The sequence below is a fragment of the Centropristis striata genome, chromosome 2, assembly GCF_030273125.1.
Source record: "Centropristis striata isolate RG_2023a ecotype Rhode Island chromosome 2, C.striata_1.0, whole genome shotgun sequence".
In the NCBI taxonomy this organism is placed as follows: domain Eukaryota; kingdom Metazoa; phylum Chordata; class Actinopteri; order Perciformes; family Serranidae; genus Centropristis; species Centropristis striata.
The window spans coordinates 38,471,483-38,494,773 of record NC_081518.1 but is presented as its reverse complement, the minus strand read 5'-3'; the positions used below and the strand labels follow the sequence as shown (position 1 = coordinate 38,494,773).

At 39.1% G+C, this 23,291-nt stretch overlaps 1 protein-coding gene across 1 annotated transcript; it reads right to left on the bottom strand.

Annotated features, from left to right (window-relative positions):
- Window positions 1-5,052: 5,052 nt before the first annotated feature.
- On the bottom strand, window positions 5,053-22,605 carry ulk3 (unc-51 like kinase 3). The gene is made up of 17 exons (XM_059357860.1): window positions 22,503-22,605; window positions 21,270-21,417; window positions 20,574-20,714; window positions 20,287-20,407; window positions 19,924-20,019; window positions 18,557-18,700; window positions 17,767-17,849; window positions 15,355-15,510; window positions 15,035-15,140; window positions 14,852-14,892; window positions 14,562-14,664; window positions 13,740-13,804; window positions 12,737-12,815; window positions 11,262-11,302; window positions 8,130-8,177; window positions 7,494-7,557; window positions 5,053-6,231 (listed from the first exon to the last, which is right to left on the bottom strand). Exons 2-17 carry the CDS (start codon window positions 21,375-21,377, stop codon window positions 6,215-6,217), a joined length of 1,413 nt encoding a protein of 470 aa, XP_059213843.1. The 5' UTR covers window positions 21,378-21,417; window positions 22,503-22,605; the 3' UTR covers window positions 5,053-6,214.
- Window positions 22,606-23,291: the final 686 nt, after the last annotated feature.

The following is a 23,291-nucleotide window of genomic DNA, read 5'->3' as shown; positions in this document are numbered from 1 at the left end:
TTGCTAATGAGCAAATTTCTAACGTACCTACTGTTTCAGAGCAAGCAGCCATTTGAGGCTTGTTCCACACTTACTTTGGTATTTACAAGTCATTAACAAACTGTAAAGGAGTCATTTAGAGTTTCGGTGTGAGGTGTACACCTGCTCTGCAAATGCAAATTTAGTCATGTCCAAAAGGTGCAAAAGTGCTGTGGCAAGAGCAGGAAATAAACAAACTGGGAGGAAAATATGAAGGGTTTTCCAGGACAAGAAGGAGTTGATTTTGTAGAACTTTTCATCAAACTATTTTCTGTTGCTTGCAGAGAAAAAAAACTTCACCATCACTATGCATGGTAAGAAGCAGTGGTGGAGGAAGTATTCAGGTCACTTAGCCTACTTAAGTAAAAGTACTAATACCACACTGAAATTACTTCATTACAAGTTAAAGTCCTGGATTCAAAACTTACTGAAGTAAAACCACTTGTAATACGGTGGCCCTGAGACGTCACAGTGCTGCAACTTAAAAAAAAAACACATGCAAATCCACAAAACACAAGCAAATTGAGAAAACATCTTCATCAATTTGCACAGCATTTAGAAAATGTGCTGCAAAGACCACAACACAATAAGAAACAGCACTAAAAAGATCACAACACAACAGAAGTGTTTCCAGAGGACACTTAAATGTGATGCACACATCTCGACGCGCTTGTGATATTATCAACTTATTTCAAGATAATGATAATTTCACGTTATAACATAGCGCGCTAACGTTAACCGCGATCGATAGCATGATAGCGTTAGCGGGCTAACAAGACCAAGACCAACTTGGTGCTGCTCAGAGACCAACTAAAACGTGTATCATTCATTTATTTGATTTGTTTAACTGCAATGTGATTGATACGGGGTAGCGGGCTAACGCTATATATCACATTGTAACATGAAAATATCTATCATGAAATAACGTGATATTTTCACATTATAACGTGAAATTATCATTATCTTGAAATAATGTGATAATATCAAGCGTATCCAGGCGTGTGCATCACTTTTAAGTGTCCTCTGAAAACACTTCTGTTATGTTGTGGTCTTTGCAGCGCGTTTTCTTATTGTGTTGTGGTCTTAGCAGCGCGTTTTCTAAATGCTGCGCTTGTGTTGTCAATTTTGATGAAGACGTTTTCTCAATTTGCTTGTGTTTTGTGTATTTGCATGTGTTTTCTTAAGTTGCAGCGCTGTGAGCTTTCAGGGACACCGTTAAAATGGCCCCACTCAGATTGTTATGTATATGCCAAATATATTATTGGATTATTATTATTATTGATGCATTTATGTTAGCTGCGTTTTAATTTCCTCAATGTAGGGCTAATTAAAACTACCTAATATGCTGTTATGTGGTTTAATTTACAAGTATGTTTATCATTTTAAATTGATCATATTTTTCATGTTGAATTGTGACCTGAAAAGTAACTTAAGATGGCAGCTAAATGTAGTAGAGGGAGTAAAAAGGGCAATATTTGCCTCGTAAATATAGTGAAGTGGAAGTATAAAGTTACATATGAGGAAATATTTAAGTAAAGTGCAAGTACCTCAAAATTGTACTTAAGTACAGTACTTGAGTAAATGTACTCCACAACTGGTAAGAAGGTTCCTATGGGTGCTGGAAAACCATAAAAAATAGGTATATAAAATAGGAAATAAAGTACTTGAAAGTGCTTCAAATTTTAAGTTAAATAGGATGTAAAGTCTACCTACAAACAGGTGACACATTTTGAAACATTAACTTTGTTGTGCTTTGTCACCCTTTTATAGCTGCTGCCACAAAAAAATAGTTTTTTGCAGTTTATCGTCCTTTAAGATTTAATTTAATGTGATAAAGCAGTGAAATAATCAGTATGCTGTATTGACTGTGTGTATTGTAATTTACCACAGCAGTATGGTTCTGGAGAAGCTTGAAAATGCACCTTGAAAAAGCTTGAATTTGGCTTTGTAAAAAGTGTAGACACAGTGTGGTAATTCAACAGGCGGGTACTGATCGGGTCTCATCATCTGCTGCTACCATTATTTAAATAAAAAGATGTGTGTTTATGACCAATGGGTGGCAAATTTCAACATCTCGAAGCCTGGAAAAAACATCTGCACAGCTTCTCCTGATTTTTCGTTTTTACCACAGGAATCCGCGGGCTCTTCCAACTGTCTATTGTGTCATAAAAACAGCGAGATAGAGAAACAAAGTGGCCTACAGCTACAGTATAGCATGACTCCCTCTAGTTTAGTTAGATTGTCTTTGGTCCAATCTGTCTTAACCATTGCCATGCATCTTAAAGCCATCCAATGTAACCACCCGCACCCCCCCCACCCGATTCTGGGAGCAAAATCAAAACAAACATGAGCAGAGCAGCCTTGGGGAGTTGAGTGTGTGGAGGGAACAGGAGTATACAGAGGCACCACTGTGCTGGAGCCCATTTTCTAAATTATCTTTATTCAACATTTCTCTGAAACAACCGCCCCTCCGTCTGACCCCCACTCTCTCTTCACCGCTCCAAAGTGGGAGTGACCTGAGGATTTAGGAGGCTGTTGTCTCTCATTGGTACAATGTTCCATTCATGATAGCCATCGAGCCACAGTGAATGGCTGACCTGCTCTCCGTTTTCAGTGCAGGGGGTGCTGGAGTCAAGGGCACCCAGTTCCTTCAGGTCTAGAACATAGAGACCCCTCTTTATGGGTGACGCTGATGCCAATATGACTTGACTGCTGTCCCATCAACAGTATCAACAGAGACAGAGAGACAGAGAGGGAGCCTGAAAGGCGAAAGGACAGCGAGTGGTGTTGTTGGAGCTGCACAAAAAATGGAGGCCAATTAAAGCCACAATGCTGTAGGTTGTGGTTCGGGAGAGGAGACTGGGGGGTGTCTTGAAGGTTGAGGGTGGGGGATTAAGGTTTGCATTTCAGAGTCTCCCTTCCTGGGTTGCATTACTGTAAGGATATTCTACACACTTTTAGGGGGCAATATAAATTGGCAGAACTCCCAGAAAAAAGCAACAAAGCAAGCACATGGGTCACAATTGCATACAATGTTTTCCTGGAAGCAGCGTGCTCATGTCATGATTAAAGCAAAGAAGCTGAGCCAACACCATAGGCTCTGTTAGCCAATTAGAGGCCCCCTCCACAGCGCGGCCACAAATGGCTCTCGGTCCTGTTGCTCCAGGACTCTGCTGCTCTCCGGTCTATGCGTACAGTGTGGGAGTGATTTACACCTGGCATGCCAGGTGAATGTGATTAAGCAGCTGTTAGGGCAGAAAACAAACATTACTGTGAGTCCTGGGCACATTTGAAAACCACTTGTTAAACCTCAGGCAACTACAGTCACACTCTGTATTTCACTGCTGCTAAGAGAACTAGGCATATTTTAAAAAAATGAGAAAATAATTCCCAAGATTTTATCGTCTTTTTAGAGCCTATTTTATAGAGGCCCTCAAGATTTAGTATTGCACTTCTTTCAAGTTAAGGGATTTGCAAGAAACACATAAAAACAATGGTCAAAATCAAAGCAGCAGACACTGAGATATCCTCATTGTTTAGCCCCAGACACATTAAAGCGACATCAAAGAACTGGTGGCAACTGCTGTGTCAACTCACGTTGCTTGTGTCTGGCCCAGAAAGTTGTGCTTGAACACACCACAACGACTACAGCCAACAGCCAACTAGCACGTACATTTTGCGCCTGTGTGAGAGGAAATAACTCTTCATACCAGCGGTTGGCGGTAGTCTGTGCTTGTCGTTCAAAAAAAGGAAACCGGAAGACTGCGTTGTAATGATACATACATGAATAAAGCAGCATTTTTACACCAGTCTTGCTCACCACTTTTGTGTGACACAGACCAGTGGTTCCCAACCTTATTCTGCAGGGCCCCTCTTTTGTAAATCTAAATATTTTTCAAGCATCCCTCACCACCCCCCAGGCGACTGCCCAACAACACACTGAGGTCTCTCTTTCATGAAGCCAAGGGCCAAGGAAAGGTCTCAACATATTTTCATGTCCTTGTTTTGGTAGTTGTGTTTGGTAAGATTCATCATCTGCTTTAGGTTTACCTTGAAGGCCTTTACCAAGCTCTGCAGAACTATGCATTATTTAAATTTAGCATTGCCGAGCCCCGCTTTTATAACTCTGTGCACCCCCTAGGGGTTCTGTGCCGCAGTTTGGGAACCATTGCCTTGGACGGATCTGCACATTTAATTTCATTCCCTGCTTTTCCTAGTAATGTCCAATTTCTCTGCAAATGTTTAAATATTTTAGCAGAGGTTTGAATGAAAATTCTGATTTATCTTAATTAATTATTAATTGGTTAAGTTTATCTTGAATGTATGTATCGTGTATTGAAATGTGAAAAATGAAAACCACCCTAATTCCCAAAAAGCTGGGTCACTGCCTGAAACATAAAAAATCAAAACATGAATAAAAAGAGAATACAATAATTGGCAAACCCTTTGTGACTTATATAGCATATTTAACCTTTTAAAACCCACCTGCTCGGCGGTGGGTAAGGGTTTTTTGACTGTATCATTTATGTTATTCCTAAACTTGGTGCCTCTAATCCAGTGTTACTCCATCTTTCTAAAATAGTGAGTTTTTTTTCTCCTAAGCTTAATTTATGCTTGAGGCTACTTTTCTTCTGTCTAGAGTAGTACAACTTGAGTAGCACTATAAAAAGACCTAGAGCTGTCACAAATAGTGGAAGAGACAAGGGCAATAACCGATCATATATTTGTAATGAATTCTTAGTGTAATTCCCATAGTGGTTGAGATCTGGAAATATTCAAATGTAGTTTTCCAGACTTCCATAAGAATCATATAATCATCAAATGTCCTTACTTTGCCTGCCTTCCTCTCTCCTCCCCTCGTGGACCTGAGCCAGCTGTTTCTGCAGAGCAGCCTTCCAGATGATGACGATGACGTGGGACCAGCAGCGCTCCTGCTCCCACGTCAGCACATAAATCTTTCCATAGGTTCTGTAGGATGAGTAGTTTTCTTGTGCTGTTGACAAAACGTCTGAAGAAGTCACGGACTACGGAGGCTTTGGTGATAGCATTTTTATTTTCCACTGAATCTCTCATATAATAAATACATAATATATAAAATCACAGCTGTATAAACACTGAAATAAAAAAAGAAAAACAACACAGCGGTGTGGAAATCTCGCCAGCAGACATATTTTTTTCTCCTTTGACTCCTGTTTCAGGTATATTCTCCAGTTGCCTTAATAACTGAAATCACAAAGTAAAGCTCACTTTTGGATTTTCAAGCGCTTTACCTGTCTGAAATAAAAACAGTGTGGAGACCTACAACAGCGACGGCCACCGACTGTTAAGCTTTTTACCGTTTCACAGAGGCCTAGTTATGAAGGCTGTGCTTGAGCGCTACAACTCACTGTATCCCTCAAATACTCAGCCAGTGCCAAACCTAAGAAAATGCAAGTCTAGTGTAAATAAGGCAGAGGCCGCACCTCTCCAGTTTTCCCCTCATAGTGGTGGAGAGGGCTCCATCAGTGGAGAGAGCATGGTGAGGCTGTGGTTGAGCCACAGTAAAGGCAGTGGGGAAGGGAGGGTGAGGGAGTATGTGCATGTTTGCCGAGGCCTCAATATAATATTATACTTAATACTACAGTTCAAAACTGATGTGATACTTCTTGACGTCACAGTTACCCCTTGATTATATTTTCAGGTTTTCACAGTTGTTAGGTGTGCTGCAAATACCGTAGATTGTTCCACGCTACAATAAATGCAACAGTCTCTGTTTGACTCGTTTACCATGACAGTGTGGTATTGTCATACAAGCTGTCCAGCATTTACATATCAATGGTGTGTCAGTAAAGGGGGATTTGAGGCTAAGCAGTGCAACAACACTACTCTGAAATAACTTTCACATTCGACAGTGTGTAAACACAAAATTTCAGTATTTTACCAGCCAAACTGACCACCTCCAAATAACTATAAACATAAGTCCTCAATCTGCCAAATCATCAACTTTCAAGCAACAACCAAAACATTGACCACATTTAGCTGGCAATGATAATATCCCACCCAGACAGCGTTCTGAGTTAGTTTGGGTGAAGTGTGATGCAGGTTTGATTTGGCCCCAACAGAAACCTGGTCAGGTGAAAGCTCTGTGTTCAACCTGACCGGCGGTCTGATGCTCCACGGGGGCGTCCCAGCTCAGTTCCCACGGTGAGCGGCACGCTTACTGCAAACAGCAAGCTGAGAAAACAGAAATGATTGATGTGTTAGGCTTCATGTATTCAACACATGACTGACTTGAATTTTAGTCCTTGCCCCTCAGGCCCTCACACTGATGTGACGACTTAAAGTCTGTGAGGGTTTAGTGCTTCGGGGGGACCCTGTAACTGGGCCACTGAAACACAGCATGCAGCTCAACATCTAAAATAGTCTGAGGCTTACAGTACAATAGTTCTCAGCGAAAATGTGCTGCTTGTTTTGGTGTAGTCTAAGGTCACCAGACAGACTTGGGCGTTGCTACGACCCTCTCTCGTACAGCTGCTGTTGGCTCAGCGCCAGCTGGTACGGCTGGATGTGGTGTGGTTTTATTAAAATAACAGCAGCAGAATGAAAAGCTACGTTCTTCATGAAACTTGAGCAACCTCCAGAGTCATGGGTGCCCTTCCCCCATCCCCACTTTTTTAATTCATAATTCCCCAGGAATTTCTTGCTGAGAACAGGATATTGTCTGGGCTTTAGGTATTCACTATCCGTCCAGGAACTGAGCCCAGAAAATACTAGGAATTAGGCTGCATATATATGTTACAGCGAGGGAAGTTCAGTATATTATAATGTAACTTGTATCAGTTACACATTGGCTTTTATATAGTTTAGCAGTATATTTATAGTGTACAGGAGTTTACAGCATATCACAAGTTACTGATACACTGCTTTTTAATGATACATTTTCATTTGAAATGTACTAAATGTACACTGTTTTTTAAAATATATGTTTGGCATATTAACTATATTGAGTATGTGACATGAATGAGGTCTACATGTGTGCTGGACATGTTGTTGTTGATGTTAGAAGAGTAACTCTTTGCTAGTCTCACTTTCATAAGACAGGCTTTACAAGAGGGCAGAGGACAGAGCAGCCCAGGGCTGCACTGAAATGAAATCAAAGAGCCAGACAGTGCTGAGGGGTTGCCAGCACAGCAAGAGAATGGCTCATATTTTACAAGTGGAAAAACCTTTAATGAAAAGACATTTCATTGCAACTTTAGGCGGCCATTCCTCACTTAACCCCCACCACCTTCCTGTACCAATCCACCATATAGTCTCTTAAAATAGAGATATATGCCTGTTTTCCGTCTTTTAGTGTCTAGAAAAGCACTATATAAATTAAATGTATTATTATTATTATTATTATTATTATTATTATCAGACAGGCTGCAAGGTTCTCAAAAATCACACTTTCTTGAACAGTGGAGCAGTTTATACAACACAGCAGGGGAACTCACAGCTTCTGACGGAGTCTGCAAGAGGTTCTCGATCCAGAGACACGTCCCTCTGAGTCTCCTGCATCTGAAATATTCACATACACTTATGATTACCCAAAACTAAAAACCAAACAACAACAAAACATGGATGATAAATACAGATAAAGGGACTTAAATGTTTTATTTTTCATTGAGCATTACCGACAATGAATAGTAATAATTTAGCATCTTAGAATTTCATCCCTAATATTCCCATTTTGACACAAACATCGTACGTGTTCTCAGTAGAGCTGCAATGTTTAGTCGACTAATCTTTTAGTCTATCAACAGAAATAATGATATAACTATTTTGATAATAGATGTATCATTAAAGTAATTTTTCATGCAAAAACAGCAGAAAATGCTGTTTTCTGCAAAAAATGAAGCCTTTCTGCTTTTCTCTGTTTTATATCATATAAAACTGAATATCTTTTGGTTTTGGACTGACAAAACAAGACATTTTTCACTGTTTTCTGACATTTTATGGACCAGAAAGACTTATCGATTAATCAGAAAAATATAAATTGTAACCCTGCAGTCTCAGTGGCAGATTTACTCCCAAAGTCTGAATGTGTGTCTAGTCCTTCAGATGAATATTTGAAAGGAATGCATGCTTACCTTGATATGTTCTTTGAGGTATTCAGCTCTGGTCATGAGGCTTTTAATCTGGTGAGATATAAAATTCCAATAAATGTAAATACAACTGTGTTTGCTCATGCTTCTAGGGAAGAGACACATTCACGGCTCCCAGACAAACAATACAGACTTTAGTGATCCACTGACTTTTACTCTTAGCGCCACTAGCAGTTTGACATTTTTATGTTTTATGATTTTGTTGTTGTAAAATGCTTCTGTTGGAAGTATTGTGATAAAATTTGGTGATCCCTTAACTTTTCATCGAATACTATCTTCAAGCCAGAATGTTATATATACAACACTTTGATGACCAAATACCTTTAAAACTAATGACTTTCTCTTCAGAATCAGCTGAAATTGAACCTGTTAGCATGCTAACCAGGGCTGGCAATTGCCCCCCGTGGTTGCTAGATCAGCCAGAAAACAATGGTTTTCTATTGAGTGGCTGGTAGATTTTAGAAACCAAAAAATATTTAATTTTAAGTTATTTCCTTGATGCTAACACGCCAAACTTATAGGGTTAACATTTTACCTGCTTAGCATAAGCATGCTAGGATTGTCATTGTGAATATGTTAGCATGCTGACATTAGCATTTAGCTCAAAGTATTGCTGAAACAGTGTGGTCATCTGTTTAAACTGCAGCAGGAAACGCTTAGATGCGTGGGGACATTAACACCATTTTAAAATCAGATCTAAGTAACCAGCTCTGCTGATGTGCTGCTTGCTCTGTTATATTTTGAAAATGTTTCATATGGTACACATGTGCTAGTAGTAACTGCTGTCATCATCTGCTTGAGGGTGCTCTTTGCTGTGGTAACAGTCCTCTGGTGATCATGAAGGTTCTTGGCTGCACCTCATACCTAGCTGTATCTCCAACATGTCTCAGTATAAAGCAAGTCCTCTTGGGTAATACTGCAGCAACATCTGAGGGTCATAATCACACAAGACCTAAACTGATGGCTTCCATAATGTCCCTTTAAAACACCAATCTGTTGCGGTAAATAATCATTGTGACCACAGGTTTTAGTAGTCAGCCCTGACCCCAACCCAATGTAGCCACAGCACTTTAATCACAAGCCCTTTAATCAACAAATACAATAAATGGGGAGGAAATCTACATGGCTGATGGATGGGGCGTATTGATAACTTGCAGAGATCTAAAAAAAAAAGAAAAAAGAAGAAGGTACATATCCTGAAACACAGGCCACAGAACTGCAGGACCTCACGTATGTTACTGACTGGATCAAAGCTGTGGTCCACATATGAGAATTTGGGATATTGAATTACAGCTTTAAAAGGCTAAAGTGTGCTTTACAGTAGATACGAACGCTCACGGAGGCCAGTCGTGGCAGCATGTGTTGGTTCTTTGGGGTTCTCACATACACACATGCTTTCTATCGAATCCCCCGCCCCCGCCTCCCTAATGCTGTGTTAGATTATTACAGCCGCATCTGAATTTACTTAAGACAAGCACCCATAAAACTTCAAATGGGGAGGTCTATGAGGCCCACTCAAACCCCCAGCCCCCTTCTGGGGTTTGTTGGTGAAATGCTGTTGTCTGTTGTTGGCTCAATTACTGACTAAACAATGCACAAAAACACAAGGGCTTAGGAGCATTAATGGCAGACATGCACATGTCCTCTGCATGTGTTTTTCAAAGTACAATATCGATGTTACCACTGTAGATTTTACAGCCATCAAATTTACTGGACCATCAAAATTTAGGGTATATTTAAGTATGTTCTGGCTGAAAAAGAATGTATATATTCTTGAGAAAGTAAAAAGCAGGAATTTGTTGTTAATTTTTTTAAGTTAATGATTATTATTACTATAATTATTATCATTTATTTTATTCTTTAACTGTAATTGCCGATTTGGTGTCTAAGCCAAACACATTTTTTTTTGTAATGCTTATCATTATAGAGTTTATTCTTTCAAGTTACCTACATTAATTTAATTTTGAATGTTAAATTAATCACTTTTTAATGATTTTTAATAACAGGGAATCATTAACAAGTTGAATGTTTAGTTTAAAAAAGACCTGGTAGACACCTGGTAGAGCGCGTACCATAGAGGCTTTGACCTCGCAAGCGGGCGGCCCGGGTTCGAGTCCGACTCGGAGCCCTTTCCCGCATGTCTTCCCCTCTGTCTCCCCCTTTCACTCTCTCTCACACTATCAAATAAAGCCTTGAAAAATGGCCAAAAAAAATCTTTTAAAAGAAAAAAAAAAAGCAGCAACCAACAAGTGAAGCCAATGTGAAAGTGCCTTAAACCTGCATTCTTCTAATGGGCAGCAGGGGGTGACTCCACTGGTTGCAAAAAGAAGTCAAATTGTATAAAGGTCTATGAGAAAATGATTCTACCTCTGATTCCATTTATTATCTCAGTAAATATTTTCACTAGTTTATGGTCGCTAGCTTCAAGTTTTATTCAATATATTATCATTTTGTAAATGATGTAGTGTGGAGCTGTGTTTCTGGCCTTCTGATAAATTTAATAGTCAGGTGGCTCTTCTACTTCTAGCTTTTTTTAATTTACACCAACTCCTGAAGGAAATACCTCACTATTTGGCTGCTAAACACTCCACTGTGTTCACCAGCTAGTGGTTAACTTTGACTTCTTCTGTTTACTGCTGGGCAGGTACCAAAGGTTTGGTTTGTTGAGCTATTTTGCTGGAAAAAGCTTCCTGCTGTGGCCAAAAACAATGATAATAGCCGCAGCAACCAAAACAGTAAATATGTGGGCTGTAAAAACAAACCAATAAGCTGAAAGACCTTATAAAACGTTGTAGGGTTGAGGGAAACTTTAAAGTTGAGTGATGATTCTCTCGATTGTCACTACGTCACATACAAGTGGTGATTTAATCCGCTGGTGATACAAAAAAATATTCTAGCCACTCTCAGTAGGCAATTATAAAGTGGACAGTGATCTATGTGTATGCTACAGCAACACAGATGATGGATAGTATTATTTAGCCTTTACCACAAAAAAAACAAGTGCATGGGTCACGAGATGGAGCATCTAATGTGTTATGTGATCAGCCGAGGGCTCGATGGCGGTGACAGGTAGTCGTTCCTACCGTGAGCATTCAACCAGAAGCCTCTCCTACTCACCTCGCTGTGGAGCAGCTCTCTCCTGCGGCCCTGGGGCTCGGCTGGCTCATCGAGATGAGGGGGGAAAAAAAAGATAGAGAATAATGAGGAGAGCCTCCACTGCCTAATCACCTTGTTTGCTCAAGAAGAGGTCAACTACTAGATTGGATTTCGCTAGCGTGTAGACTGGGGGCTCAAGGCTGGATTCTAATGTAGGCCAGTGTTTTCACAGTCAGTCATCCTGGAGGGGAGAGTGACAGAGAGGGAAGAGAGAGGGGAGGAGAACTCTCTGGTGGCAAGGCATGTTGAGAAGCTGTGCAACAAAGACATCTTAACCAAACAAAGAACCAATGTTTTCTCCCCACAATTCCCTCTGGTGGTATCTGCTGTGCCACACAACGAGGCTCCCTGACACTGGGACGGGATTGGTTGGACCGGTAAATCATACGATACTGATCCAGAATGAAGACATAGCTGTAGCATCTACAGTCTATCAACTCAATTAAAAATGTGTTTAAAGCTTTACTTGATGAATCTTCAATAGCGCTAGTTCATTAGAGAGATAACCGTTTTTTATTTGTTCCCAGTGTGTAATAACACATAGAAACGAAGTGTGCTGTCTGAATGGGAAGCAGATGGCAGGAATCTCATACCACACACAGGGTGCTGGCACAGGGTCTCATCCCGGCTCAGAGCCACATCTGGATCACTCTATCCCACCTCTTCCATTAGGCCGATCTTCCAGATGAGCTCATGAGCCGGGTCTAATGGACGCCAGGCCACAGAGAGAGTCACTGGAGTCTCCGTCTGTCGCTTATTAAGTGTCCCTTTCTCTCTCCAAGTTCATTGCTTCACTCTGTCTGTCTTTCCCTCTGTCAGTTTGTCTTTAACACTTTCTCAATCACTTTCTCTAAGTGTTTTTCCATTTCTTTGAGACTTTCTCCAAGTCTTATTTATATCCATCTCTGTTAAAGTATGTCTTTCCTGGTAAGAGTCTCTCTCGGTTTGTCTCACTCGCTCCGTTTCCAGTTAACAATCTCCACATTTCTACTCACTCCAATTTGTTATTGTCTCTCTTTTCCAGCCTTTCCCTTGAGTATGATTGTCTTTGTTCAGCCACTTCATGACCTGTCTGAGTTCCTGACTGTATTTCTCTCATAATCTGCTCTTTGTGACCCACCCAAGATCACCTTATGTCCACCTGCCTTTCAAAATCATTTTTTTTGCTGAGTCTCCCCTATTCTGTTTCTCCAATACCAAATTTGTGCAAACCCACACAGCAGCCTGAAGTCTGAGGTGATGTTTTTTAAATGCAGAAGAAGTGTAAGATCTGGGACTACAATATTGTTTACATTTCTTCCTCCAACTGCTGCTAAAGTGTCCTAGGTAAAGGCGCTTAAACCTTTGGCTCCAGAGAAGTGGCTCAGTAGCTAACAGCCAAAAAAGCACAGGATAATTGCAAAAACAATCATTGGGAAAGAAAGGAGTTTATTTACCTGCTAGAGCCAACAGTAGTTCTCCTAAGCACTGTTGGTACACATCCAGGGCCTCATTATCATCCACTCCACTCTCCTCCTATAATGGAAGGTTGAATGCGAGACAAAATATAGCTTTATAACTGACAACAGAGACACTTGGGCCACCCTGGTTCCCATCCAAATGTATCACAAATCAAACCAAATTTCGAAATACATCTAAAGGGAATGCAAATGAATGTTTGTCACCATCCACTCGTTCAGCCCCCAGGAAGTGCGCTGTAATTACATGACGTCACAGGGCCCAAAAGACTTCTCCCCATCAACTTATGTCCGAAAATCGGCAGATCAATTTATTTTTGACCGTATTTGGTCCAACACCATTTGGGAAGTCTAAAACAGCTGTATGACTTAATCATTTTTTCCCAATCAAGTCAGTGGAGGGCTAAACCAGAAGAAGCAGGGTCAGGCAGTGGAAGTCTCTATGGGCCCCGTAGATCAAGAAGAGCCAAGGAAGATCCAGGTAATTTCATACATGAAAGTTACCTTTATATATAGTCAATAGCAGTATAGCATCTTACAGTAAAACACAATGAAGAAAACTCAATGGACACTTCTGTTTGTTCCATGTATTAATGTGAGGATGGTTACATGAGGAGACTGTTTCAATCTGCTGCTATTGTTTCTCTCTTCAGTGGACCAGAAGCTTCAGTCACACGCTTTACGTACGTCATGATTTATTTGCTAAATCTTTTTCATTTTGCTTTTATCGATACACCGACGTCTCCTCCTCAGCCAAGCGGAAAAATTTTCAAGTGCGAAATCTCAAGTTTGCAGGCAGAAACTCAACTAGTGTCAGACCAGCAAAAACCAGTGATCTTCAAAGATGTGGTTTGGAGAGCAATGGATGAAAGGAGATTGCTTGTACCCTGTTGGCTTTTTTCTGTTATATTACTTCTGCTTCACCCTGCCTTTGTCTGCATCTCTATAGCAGTGGCATCATACAGCAGTACCCCCTTCTAACCTTAGCAGCAGCAGCAGAGGCCACCTCCAGAGCAGCCAGCAGTCGTGGTTGGTCTCGAGACATTTCTGGAGCACAAAGAAAACAGAAAACACAACTGTATTTTAAGTTATAATGCAACACTAATCAGCATGCCCCTGCTGTATCTTAAGACAACATTTTTGGACCTGAGTTACTTTGACTTTTAAAGATTTATAATAGAGTATTGGAATATAAGTGTTCTTGAGCAAAATACTCAATTCCTAAGTGACCCAGAGCTGCTTTTTTGTGGCTGACCCTGACCTCTGACCTCTGAGGCAGGGGAAGAAAAAATAAGAATTTCCTCACAGGATGCATTAAAGAAGACAGGAAATATCTTTACTTCACAGCATTTTAATGTAATTCCTCATTCATAAAGCTATGTTATATATATATATACAGTACAGGCCAAAAGTTTGGACACACCTTCTCATTCAATGCGTTTCCTTTATTTTCATGACTATTGACATTGTAAATTCATCAGAACTTACTCATTGGCTACTTTGAGGAATCTAAAATACAAGACATGTTTTCAGTTATTTCACACTTTTTTGTTAAGTACATAATTCCATATGTGTTCATTCATAGTTTTGATGCCTTCAGTGAGAATATACAATGTAAATAGTCATGAAAATAAAGAAAAACGCATTGAATGAGAAGGTGTGTCCAAACTTTTGGCCTGTACTGTATATGCATACTATTTGATTAAAAGTACAAAACACATGGTACTTCTCAGGCTGTCCTGACCAGACCAGGCTAATGCCGACATACAGCGGCCCTGCCTCTGCACTGAGATGTGTTCTTTACCTCGGAGGACATCCCTGGAGGTCCGGGCCGCCTCAAAGCTCAGTCTGTTGTCTGAGGCCACCAAGGCTTTCAGCTCCTCTGCTCTGGACACATACTGGCTGACCTGTGGGAAGTCCTCTTACATTGACTCAACTTAATCATGTCAACCATGCCATATGCTCTCCATCCACACCATATGGTATTGATAGAGGGGAATTCATTCCAAGTGAAAGCCACTGGAGTGTGACAAAAAACTTTTTTTAAATAGAAAGTAATCCAAATGTGAATGAGGGCAGTGTTTTCAAGCCTACCTTCTGCCTGAGGACATCTTTACGTTGTCGATCTGTCTCGTCTGGGGAGGGCGGAGAGAAAAGGATGTTTTGGTTTTAAATTTAGTGCGTTTACTTTGCAAGTTTATTGTGGTGGAACAAAGGCAGTGCATTGTTGAAGGGATCAAGCCACAGACAGGAAATAAGAGGAGCTGTTGGTCTTACAGTGAATAGCGGGGACAAAATGCTCAAGGGCACTGCAGTAAAGGGAAAGAGCAGCAGTCCGCTCCCCCGCCTGGTCCTTCTGAACGGCCTGCAGGACCAGCTCTTTCTAAAAAGAGGAAATAGGAACTGGCATCAATGAATGCAAACTCTCCATTGCATATGCATGCATGCAGAGTTATACATGAAGGCCCATGTGGGGCAGGCATGACAACAAACCTACTACCACATGTGCTCAGCCAATTACACACACATTATTCATGGTCATCTAGAGTAGATACACACATGCCAGCATATACTTCCCTTTCTTTTTATTCTCTTACCGCTTTCACCAAGCTCTCTGCACTCGGCATGTGCTCCATATCCACAAAAGGGTGGGTGAAGAACTCTGCAAAGGTGATCCGGGCATCTGGGTTTCTCTCAAGCAGCCGCAACAGAAGGTCTCTACAGTCCTTGGATACCCTGGCCCCGGGAGGGAGCTGTTGCACAAAACATGACCTTATTATGTTGCACTCAATCCACAGGACAATCCAAGGGAAAAGGACAGCAGATTGTTGCCAGAGACCTTCTAGTCTCACATTGCTACTTTTTTATCAAAAGATGACCTTAAGACTCCATGTGAATCCCTGGTTAATGGGCCGTATGCTAATGCAATCCATTTAGCTCAAGTCTCATGTTGGACACAAGAATCCAAGTGTTCTGAAAGCCCTCCATCATTAAATGAACAGTTATCTTCACTGTCACAATGGTAGTTAACATTTGGTTTGTGTCTGTAGCGGGAAAATCAGGACAGGGGCGCTATGAGAACTTTTAACCGTCAGCAATAAGTTTCATTTTAACATACCAAACTAACAAAACTATTTAAATTAGAATTTTAAACTTTAGTATTTGTTGGCGTTTTTGCATATGAATAGTTAAAATAATTTCTAGATTATATATGAGCATATTTTGTTTCTTCACAGGTCAAAAGTTGGCAATTATTTTGAGAAATTGGCTACCACTTTTTTTTTTTTTTTTAAACTTTGGCTGCCATCAGTAGTAGCATATTTTTAACATATAAAAAATACAGACACGAAAAAGCCAAATGCACCTCAAAATAAATACACTTTAATATGTCTTGCATTAGTGGTATTTAAAAATTGTTGAGGGATCTGTAGAGAATGACAGCACTACTTTTATTTTCTATATATTCTTTTATGTCACATTTCATTATTAAACTGATGTATAACTGTATAGCATCGTAATTACTCAAAATATAACATAACAAAAAATGGCAACCATATTTTTAGTTTAGGCAATCAAAAGCTAATGCCACTTTAACAAAATGAGTGAGCCTGATTATACAGGCCTTTAATATGCCAGATTGTTCATTTTAATTGTATGAGATGAACAATAAGTCCTCGTTTCAGCTGAACTCCTCCACTGCCAGTCCTACTGGAGTGGGAGATGGGTATAGTGTGAAAGTATGCCATCTAGCGGTTTAATGGTGCAAAATCACAAATACAGAGTCCAGAAATGTGTTTTTTTTTCTTTCAATTGTTCAAGGGGAACAACAGGGAAAACATTTAGTTGCATACTACGTTGATTTCAACAGAGGACAAGATAATGGTAAGACGTACCATTATAACAAGAAATGTCAGAGATGGGCAACTGGAGGCCCGGGGGCCACATACACACCATCAATTGAAGTGGACCTCAATACAACTACAAGCATTTGAGCATAAAATCTTAAAAGTTCAGTGTAAAAATGCACAAAATTACTTCTTGCAATTAATGTTGGTCTGCTGTTCTTGCACTGAAAAAAAAGAAATCATAGTAAGTGGTTATTTTTAATTTGCTTCAAACCTTTTGTATTCCTATTAATACTGTTACACACACATGCATTTGAGCATGAAATATTTTAAGTTACTGCACTGTAAACATATTTAAAATTGCAGTTTCATCATATCTGGTTAAGTGCACGGTCCTATATGTGGCCCTGTGGTAGTGTTGATGAAAAATTGTGGCCCCCTCCAGCATTTAAGTTGCCCATCCCTGAGATATGTAATGGTATTTAAATTCTTACTCTGTTTGGGCATAGAAAATACATATATATATATACATACACACATCCAGTACATGCACTCTTTGTAAGGTACACTTGTACAATCTATTACAATCCAATACAACTGTTATTCCCTAAAGTTGACTTTTATAATGCCAACGATGTTTAGTATTTACGACACTTTCATAGAGGTGTTAATTCAGTTATATGTTTAGCATTGAGATCACAGTTAGCGGTAGTGTTGTGCTGGGCTACACTACAATTCATCAGCTAAAGCAACTTACCGCCAACTTTCAAGTGACTCTAGCCCCACTCAACATTCCCTCCTAGAATTTTCCATTGTGAAAAGCTCCAAGTCCTTTTTGTTATTTTTTGCTGGGGTATGTCATTGTTAAAATAACTGAATGAAAACTGCATGAAACTCCATGCAATGACTTTAATTGCAGTGGAAAACTGACATCCAGTCTAAAAAGCATCCTATCTAAAATAAACATAGCAGCTTTAAAGATGTCTTATTTCTGCAATTCTAGATATCCTTTATTTGGATATATATGCTCAACATATGCTTTATTAAATGACAAATATATAGCTAAATGTACCAGTACGAGCAGTGAGTCATTCATACATGTAAGCAGGATTTCTGACTCCAGAAATTTACTAATGAGGAACTAATTTATTGCTCAGAACTCACCTCAATAGGCTGGTTACTCCGGATCTTCTCCTCCAATTCAGCGTATGACCTTGATGCAAATGGTGCTCGCCCAAACAGTGCCTCTATATGCACATAAACAATGCTAAGTAAACTCTTCCAAAAAGGGTCACCTTCAGTGATTTTATCAATGAAAAGTAAAGCTTAAACCTCTGGTAAAAGGTTTGCATGCTTCAGAAATTATATTTGAAATGTACATTTTTTATTGTTAAGCTACATTAAATATAGCTTGCAAACAACTTGTCATGAACATAAATCATATCTTTGTATCTTTAGTGAGAAATTCTTCGCCAACAGTCTGTCAGTTACATTATTTGTCATACAGAACTGACAGCAACAAGAACCCCTCCCATTGTCTACTGTGCATTGTCACTCCATTCAGGGCCATTACTGTAATGTGCTGTTGCACTATTATTGTCCAATGACTGTACCAGACTAAAAAGGGGACAAACAAGGCTGCCATTTCATGATTAATGGCACAATTTGGTTTTGTGACCTACTCAGCACGCTCTTTCAAGCCTGCAGGGTCAGTCAACTGATTAGCCTTTTATTGTTGAAAAAGAAGCAATGCTGACATGTTAGAAATAATTATTAAGTTGGATTCATGCTACACAGCACAAGCACAACAGATTCTGTGCATGGGAATTTGTTTTGGCCACCTTAATATATAATGAGGCAGCATTACAATGAGCAGATTATCTGAAGCAGTGTGTAATCAATAAACATGGAAAGGATTTCATATTTAAAACAGATGAAAACAAAAAGTACTCACCATAGAGAATGACTCCTACTGACCAGAGATCCACCCTGGAGTCGTATTGGCGTCTACACACCATCTCAGGAGCCATGTAAAGAGGAGAACCTCTCAGGACACTCTGCTCATCCCATGGTGACATGTACTGGGCGAAACCAAAGTCTGAGAAAAAAGCATAGAGTAAAAACATGTTCTACTTCCAGCAAATTCATTTAGTCTACTTCTGAATATTATCCTTAGTTTCTTTTGTTCAGACAAAAAAAAAAAACATTTCCTACTTTCCCTTGTCTGAACAAAAGAAAACTAAGAAACTAAGGATAAAAACATGTTCACTGTGACAGGTTTCAGCGGATACAATTCCCCTAAAACTGACCTGTTTATTATTCAAAAGGCACAAAGTTGTTTAAAAACGCACATCTCAACCCTATGACAATAATGTTTTTTTGTTTTTTTGTGTTTTAAAGGAAAATTAGACTAATTATCATAGCTAGAAACTGTAAAAACAGAAAACCGGTCCTCTAACAAATTGTGTGTGTTACAAACACTTCTGTCAAGTAAGATAAACAAATCTTAGCTTAAAATAGTGATATTTGATAAATATCACTTTAGTCTAAATATCTCTTTTTTCTTCTTCTTTTTCCCCTATTAAAAGGGTTTCTTCCCTGGTCGATGTGAGGCAAATATGTGATTAATGATTTTGGGCTATATAAATAAAATTGACTTGACTTGAAATTTACTTTATTTTGCAAGAATTACCATTTGCAAAAAATAAATCATTACATTTTCCACTCTGCAGCTCAGCTGGGAAGACATGAATGACTCGGTTAAGACAAACAGTCACGTGAAAAAAAAATCTGTACTTTGAATGAACTCCAGGCTGTTTATACAGAGCAGAGAGGAGAGCACAAGAGAGGTTAAGTAGAGGTTATACAAATATAAATAGTTCAAAATGTGAAGAAAATAGAGACCTCATGTCTTTCCCACTATTGGTAACACTTGTGTAAACTTGGAAAAATTAAAAATAAGATCATGTTTTTTGCTGTTGTTTTCTTTTGTTTTAGGGTTTATGGCATTCCAACTGTGTAATACCACCCAAAAGACCAGTTTGAGTTCTCTCTACTTCTAGCAGTTTCCATAGAGGCGCAGGACTTATAGATTGCAGTGAAAAACAAGGCCACAGTGAGAAAAATGTGACATGGGCAGAAAAAGCCCTGAAATTGTTTGGGTTTCAGAGGGTATTCATTCATTCATTTAATAAGCAAATGAAGACACAGCAGCATGATAATGATTCAGTTTTTATTGTTGTCTGGTATGTTGTTGAAATTAATCATCAATATGTGTTTACTTGTTTACTGTTTGGGAAGTGTGAGGGTGTATGAGATCACCTGCTAGTTTTAGGACAGAGCCGCTGAGCAGAATGTTCTGAGGTTTTAAGTCCAGGTGTGAGATGTTTCGCTCATGAAGAAACTGAAGGGCACAGGCTGCAGACACACACACACACACACACACACACACACACACACACACAGTAATACTAAACCCACATCATGCAGTCCTAAAGTCTTCCGTTTGCAATGAGCACAACCTTGTTTCTACCACAGGAGTTAGTCAATATCAACATTTCAAAATGAATGATATGTGGGCATGGCTTCCTAGTTTTAAAATGATAACAGTAATACTAATTAGTACACAAAGAAGCTGTTGAAACTGAACCATTGCTGACGTGGTTATTTCTTAAAAAATCTCACCCATCTGTTGCAGGAAGCGACGGGCTACCCTCTCAGGTAAAATCCTGCGACTGCGAATAAAGCGGGAGAGATCTCCACCAGAACACCACTCCAGGATCAGATAAATATTCTCAGCATCCCACTGATGAAAAAGAAGAATTCAAACAATCAATGGCAGATTTCAATGTAAATACTTATGGATATGTAAACCAATATAGTTTCATTAGCTCTTATGGACTGCTTTTTTTCATTTCATAAACGTCCTTTGTACAAGCTACAACAACGCTAAAAGCTGTAAATGAGCTTACCTGAAAGTCTTTTAGCTGGACTATATGAGGGTGACGCATTGTCTTTAGGATTTCAATCTCTGTGAGCAGGTTTTCTGTAGATGCCCTATTTAGAGTCTTCTTCCCAACCACCTTCACCGCCACCACCTCTCGACTGTCCCCCTGCAGTGTCACAGTCAAGAAGTCAAAGTCACTTTAATAATAATAATAATAATAATAATACATTTTATTTGTAATGCACTTTACATTACAGGAAATCTCAAAGTGCTACAGGTTAAAAGCATAACATTCTAATTATAAATTATTATAATTATATTAATTATAATATAAACTATTATAATTATTATAATTATTATAAATATTTTCACTATGAACGACAAAAATCTAGACGAAATTTATAATACTGGTGTCATTCATTGGTGAATATAAATGTCATATATTTATACCAAATAGGTGGCCTGATCTTCAGCCTTCTACAGAGAGGTCAGAGGTCAAATTGGCAAAAGACAAGTTCTAACCATAGTATCTGTCAATCATTTACACATTTACTGTAGCATGCACAATTTGCAGTGTACAAAGTCCATCTAATAATGGCTCATATCTGTCAAATTTATTGCCACATCATAGCTGTTAAGCAAAGTAAAATACAGAAAACATCACCCACCTTGAGTTCAAATAGAAACCTGAATGTTACCCCTGATATTTCCACAAACTCACCTTCCGGTAGGCTTTGTAGACCGTAGCATAGGTACCACTGCCCAGCTTCTCTGTGAGGATGAAGTCGGAAAGTTTTGGAGGAGCAAAGCTGGAAGAGGTTGAAGCCATCCTGGCGACAGCAACATCAATTTCTCCAAGCAGAACTGGGCTGTAATGCAAGACCAATGTGCTATTCATAACAAATAAAGCTGCAGAAAAGTGATGCTAACCTTTGACCTTGCACAAAAATGAGATGCTTCGTAACGGGAGTGCACGGACTTTCTAGTTTTGGCCAGTCTGTCTAGTTTAAAACAGTGAACTGTCTCACCACTGTGTTTGTCAATCATCTACAGAGATCTACCTGTGGCGTGTTTTTCGATGTAAGGAGCGCCTCTTAACCCTATAAAGCCTGAACCATTAAATAATTGCCAGAAATGTATTTATTTTTTAAACTTGAGTGTTTAATTAAAAAAAAAATCCAAAAACAATAGGGATATGTGATTATAATTTGTATCATATTTGATACATCAGTTCTTTTTGTGCAATTTGTTGCTCACAGTTTGCTTTTCTTGAACTAACAAAAACATATAAAACCCAACATTTTTAACCTTTTAAGGCTTTACTTTCTTTTAACATTTTCCTCAAACATGCAAATTATTTTTTTCCATATGACACAACATCATACATCTGCTGATATGAAGTTTTCACGCAGCAATGACTGATCCATCAGTGGAACCTGCATATAAATTTTGCTATATCTTGTATTTTTGTGCAATTTGTTGCTCAGTTGTTTTTTTTTCAACACATGTATACATCAGGTTTTTCAGGAAAAAAATATCACACTGATGATGTAGAGGTCTCAAAAACTTGTGTATCAAATATGATACACTTGGCTTTATAGGGTTAATCTGAACACACGCTTTATTTACATTTTACTGTCCGCTTCAGTCCAGAATACATGCCGAATTTCAGACAGGCTCGTTAAATGTCTAAAGCCGTATTCTTTCATGCATTGGTCTTCCTAATATGTTAGAAAACTGTAAACAGCCAGGTGACTGAACTTAACTTGGTGTGCATCAGTTTTGGAGCTAGCTACAAGTTCTAGCTAGCTAACATAGCTCCTGTGTTCTGGCATTGAACAGTTAGCAAGTATGTGACGTCACTCTAGATGCAGCGGTAGTCAACTGTTTGCTTAAAGAAAACTGGAGTATGTTTGTTAGACATTTCCCTTTTCATTCAAAAGCTGGCACTTACCTGCGGGCTAAGAAATCCACAGCACATGAAGAGAAAGTCAGTGTTTACATTGCTGACGGGCTGGTTTGGTTGCACGTTGTACTGCAGTGATCAGCTGACATTAAAATGTGTTAGAAAATGTGTTATTGCCCCCTAGCGTCGCTACTCCATTACTGCAAAGTATCAACCACTATTCAGCAGAAATATATTTGAAATATCGTCACCCTGTTTAAATAATCGCCTAACTAATTTTTTCAAGTTTTGCAGGAAACACAAAAAACTTCACCAAAAGTGTAACATATGACATCTATTGATCATTTCACTCAAAAAGGATGTACCAAAGGATGGTTATTGGCACAGTAATAACACTGTGTGAATTATGTATCTAAAGAGAAATAAATGACTGAAATGCAATTTTTTGAACGTGCCTTTATGACTTAAGCAAGATATGGTAACACTTTATTTTGAAGGTGTCTACATAAGAGTCACACAAGCCTGTCAGAAACATGACATGACAAGTATCATGAGCATTAATGTTACTTCAAAGTGTCATTAATGTTCATGACACATCCCATGTCATGTTTATGACACGCTCATGTCACTCTTATGTAGACACATTCAAAATAAAGTGTTACCATATCTTGTTTAAGTCACAAAGCCATGTTCAAAAAGTTTTATAAGTCACATTTTATTTTGACTTAGGCATAATAAATCCGCTTAAGTCACACACTTGACATAGACCATTATCTTAGAGGGGTAAAATCACATGATCTGATTAACTGAGGATGTAGGCGATTTTACCATAGGTGG